The sequence below is a fragment of the Sinocyclocheilus rhinocerous genome, unplaced genomic scaffold, assembly GCF_001515625.1.
Source record: "Sinocyclocheilus rhinocerous isolate Xijiao unplaced genomic scaffold, SAMN03320098_v1.1 scaffold3676, whole genome shotgun sequence".
In the NCBI taxonomy this organism is placed as follows: Eukaryota; Metazoa; Chordata; class Actinopteri; order Cypriniformes; family Cyprinidae; genus Sinocyclocheilus; species Sinocyclocheilus rhinocerous.
This window is the reverse complement of record NW_015650689.1, coordinates 40,934-45,442: the sequence shown is the minus strand read 5'-3', so window position 1 is coordinate 45,442 and position 4,509 is coordinate 40,934. Positions and strand designations below refer to the sequence as shown.

Genomic DNA, 4,509 nt, shown 5'->3' with positions numbered 1-4,509 from the left:
TGAAATACTAACAGTATAAATACTTTTAATTTTCCAAGTCATTACCTCCTTATCCCCCAAACATTGCACATTGTTTCCGTTTACCTACACGTATGTACATCTGTAAGTTATGCTTACGCTGAAAATTTCGATCTGTGTGTCATACATACCACATAATTTCAGAATAGGTGCCCTTTAGTTATAAAATACTTACAGTATAAATGCTTTATAATTTTGCAGGTTATTTCCCCCTTATTCCCCAAACGTTGCATATTGTTCCCTTATACCTACGAGTAGGCACTGTGGAGGTACTCTAGTTACAAATAGGTACGCTGTAAATTCTGTATAATTACGCGGTACATTGCGGGCTGTAATCTAAAGCGTTACCGAAATGCTTAAGAGTAATGAAGTGATACAGTTAATACAGCCAGCATTTGGCTAGTCAACTAGTTGGCTAGTTGTTTGGATAGTTTTGTAGCTAGTTAATTAGTTTTAGTTAACAAGTTACTTTGTTAGTTTCAGTTTAGTCAGCTAGTTAGTTGATTGGCTAGTTAACTAGCTGCCTAGTCAGTTGGTTGGATAGTTAACTAGTTAGTTGGTTGGACTAACTTGTTTTTCCCACATTTGTATTTGTATTTCTGTCACGAATCCGGTCTATGGACTTCCATTCAATCGCCACCAGAGGTCACTCTTCCGTTACATTGACTCTCACACTACACAAACTGTTGCATGTCATCCCGGACTACATATCCCATCATCCATTGCACTGATTGCACACAGCTGTAACCAATCTCACACTCACTATATTACACCCACTCAGGTCCTTCCAAACTGCCGAGTATTGTTTAGCACTTATCACTGTTCGTTGATACCCTCTGGATAACGTTCGCTGTCTACTGACTCACGCCCGGTTTGGATTACTCTTTTGTCTTGCCCTCTATATACCTGTTTGCCATTGTCAGAACCTTGCCTGTTTTTATGACCACGCCTTTAAATAAAAGCTTTGCAGATGGATCCGCACGTCTCATGTCTCGTTCGCTTCGTAACAATTTCTACCTTTTTTCTACTTGAGACATAATTGTTTCACCTTTGGTGATACATGACCTTTAAAACTAAACTAATTACTTGTTAGTTAGGTGTTACTTAGTTAACAAGCAATTAGTTAGTTTTAGTTAGTTAGCTAGCTGGCTAGTTAACTATTTAGCTAGTCAATTGGTTGGATAGTTAAACTAGTTATTTGGTTGCATAGTTAATTAGCTTGTTAGTTTTAGCTATTTATCAAGACAGTTGAGTTTATTTATTTAGGTAGTTAATTAGTTTTAGTTTAGCCATCCCTTCTGTGTGAACACTGAGACAACACATGCGTGAATAAATGTCTCTGGTTAAATTACAAAGAAATACCTGGGAATAAAAAGCATCTAGAGCTCCAGCTTAATGACATGATCTGTTTGCCTGCAGGTGATTCACAGGAGCTGAGGATTGTGCTGCTGGGAGCCTCTGGAGCTGGAAAAAGTTCAACAGCAAATGCAATACTGGGTCAAGAGGCGTTTAAAGAGAGCAGAACCAGAGAGAGTGAGAAACAGACAGGAAGAGTAGAAGACAGAAACATCTCCATCATCGACACGCCAGGATTCTTCAACACTCAACTGACTGATGAAGAGATGAAGAATGAAATGATGAAGAGTATGTACCGCTGTTATCCTGGTCCTCATGTGTTCCTGCTCGTCATCAACCTGGAGACCTTCAGAGAGGAGCAGAGGAACCTCATGGAGCAAATTCAGGAGACCTTTGGAGCTCAAGCTTTGAAGTTCACAATGGTGCTCTTTGTTGGAAGAGAAAAAATTCCAAATAGACAATGGAAGCTCCTTATGGATAGTAGAAGGTTTCAGGAGCTTGTCAGTCACTGCAGAGGACAATATCATGCATTCAACAGTAAAAATGACATTATTCCAACTCACATCACAAAACTTATAGAGAGGATTGATGAAATCATCAAACAGAATGATGGCCAGCATTACGACATTGACATTTATTTAAGAGTTCCAATAAAGTGCAGAAAAGGAAAGATGAAACAAGAGAAAGAAATAAAAGTTCAAGAGACGAAACAAGAGCAGATACAAATAGTGCGGGAGACGATTCACATGCACACTGTAAAGGAAAAGGGCACAACAAATGTTGTGACTAAAAAGAAAGATTTTATTTCTCATGTGACAAAAATTGAGAGAACTGAATTATATGTAGACAGACACTCTAGAGATCCACAAGAAAACAGGAATGATGAAGAAGAGGTGGTCAAACCATCAGCAAAATCACTGAGAAACTGCTTTGAACACAAGGGAGAAACAAATACAGTCCAGAAACCAGAAGAATACTGGACAATGAGCAGAACAAGAAAATTCGACCAGAAGAAACAACAGACAGAGACAAAACAACATCCAACCCAAGCAGGTGAGAACAGTTTTATCACACTTTTCCCAAATATCATGACATACTTCTGAAAAATTAAACTATTGTCTTATTTTTTTCTGCTCTAAAACGGTCTGGGCCTCAGTCTCAGAGTGCATCCAGAGCGGACACACGAAACCTGGTGAGTGCACAGATCTCAGGATCGTGATGGTGGGTAAAACTGGAGCTGGAAAAAGCGCAACTGGAAACACCATCCTGGGACAGAAAACATTTAAAGAAGAATTTTCTACTGAATCTGTGACCGTGAAATGCCAGCAGCATCAGCAGACAGTAGAAGGTCGAATCATCTCAGTGATAGACACTCCAGGACTGTTTGATACGTCAATCAGCGAAGAACAACTGAAGAATGAATTAGTGAAGTGTGTAAAAATGTCTGTTCCTGGTCCTCATGCGTTTCTGCTGGTCATCAGACTAGACGTCAGATTCACAGATGAAGAGAAAAACACAGTGAAATGGATTCAGAAGAACTTTGGAGAAGAAGCTGCACGTTACACCATCATTCTGTTCACTAGAGGAGATCAGTTAAAAACATCCATAGAGGAGTTTCTGACCAAAAACAAGCAGATTCAAGAGTTAGTTCAACAGTGTAAAGGAGGTTATCATGTGTTCAATAACACAAAGGAAGACAATCGATCACAGGTCACTGAACTGCTGGAGAAGATCGACAGAATGGTGGAGGAGAACGGAGGAGAGCGTTACACAAATGAGATGTACCAGGAAGCTCAGATACAAATCTGGGAAGAAGAGAAGAGGAAGAGAGAAGAAGAGGAGAGACAGAAGTTAGAAGAGGAGGAAAAGATAAGGAAAGAGGAAAGAAGTAGGCTGGTGAATAAGGGGGTCTTAATGGGAACAGGTATGGTAGTGGGTGCAGGAGCAGCAGTTGTAGTTGGTGGAGGGACATTTGGTCCAGTTTTAATCTCAGGAGCAGCAGCTGCAGGAGGCGCAGCTCTGACCTCTGTTGTTAAAGGAGAGTCACTATCTGAAGCTGTAATGGCAGGAGCAGTAGCTGCTGGAAATGCAGCACTGAAATCTGTTACTAGTGGAGCATCAATACCTGCAGCTTTAATGGGGGGGATGAGCAAGAAATAGAGTTTCTCTTAAAGCAATTGTTTTCGTTGAAATATCAGTTTCATAATCATTCTAATGCTACACTGACTTCTTATGAGGTGAATGGCTTCTTTTTCTTTGCCATGCTCTTAAAAAAGGTAAACTGATACAATATGACTGATATAATGAATTCATGTTTAAAAATAAATAAAAAAAGCCATGACTTCACTAGCCAGCTAGACTTGAATGATCACATATTCTGCTCACTTACCAGAAATACAATTCATGTGATATTCGTCAGCTGGAAAATACCTGACATATCCCGCTGCATCTAATGCACTTCATGCGTCCACTTGTCGTTTCATTCTTACAGGAGAAGCATTTGCACTGGGAGCATTATCAGACAAAATGATGAGAAGTGTGGATTTACAACCTAACAGTCTTCAGAGGATTTACAAAAAAATAGTATAAATGGTATCAACAAGAAAATAAAAACAGAATATATTATATCATGTTCCAGTAAGAAAGTGTTTAGTGAATGTGGTGCACAGTAGATTTGAGACTCAGTCTTACGCAATCACTTGTGACTTGATAGTTTAAATATGTGGCACGTTGTTCTCTTTGCATTAAAATAATATTATTTATTAATTATATTTCGAGTATTGTAATGTGATCAAATTGATTTTCATTAAATTAATTATGCATTCAGCATGTATTGTATGAAAGCATAACATAAGATATATACATCTTGAGGTTAACTGAAACATGTTATAAATGTCCTCATTTTCCTTCTTGGGCTTTAGCTTTACTAAGATTAAAAAATGACTTTCTGCAAAAACGAAGGTCATTTACTTAACTTCATATTTTCTAAACCTGTTTGAGTTTCTTTCCTCAATGGAAGGCAAAAGGAGATATTTTCATGACTATCCAAGCAGTTCTTTTCAATTTATCAAAGCGTTATATATATATATAATTGCACCAGCTGCACCCCCCTAAGGACGGCCCTCTATATATATA

At 38.5% G+C, this 4,509-nt stretch overlaps 1 protein-coding gene across 1 annotated transcript in view; it reads left to right on the top strand.

The window, feature by feature from the left end:
- Positions 1-3,534, top strand: part of LOC107712048 (GTPase IMAP family member 8) — a 9,218-nt gene extending 5,684 nt beyond the window's left edge. Inside the window, exons 2-3 of the mRNA XM_016517175.1 lie at positions 1,438-2,427; positions 2,531-3,534. Of these exons, the coding sequence (XP_016372661.1) occupies positions 1,438-2,427; positions 2,531-3,534 (1,994 nt within the window). The remainder of the gene's footprint in view (positions 1-1,437; positions 2,428-2,530) is intronic.
- The last annotated feature ends 975 nt before the right edge of the window (positions 3,535-4,509 follow it).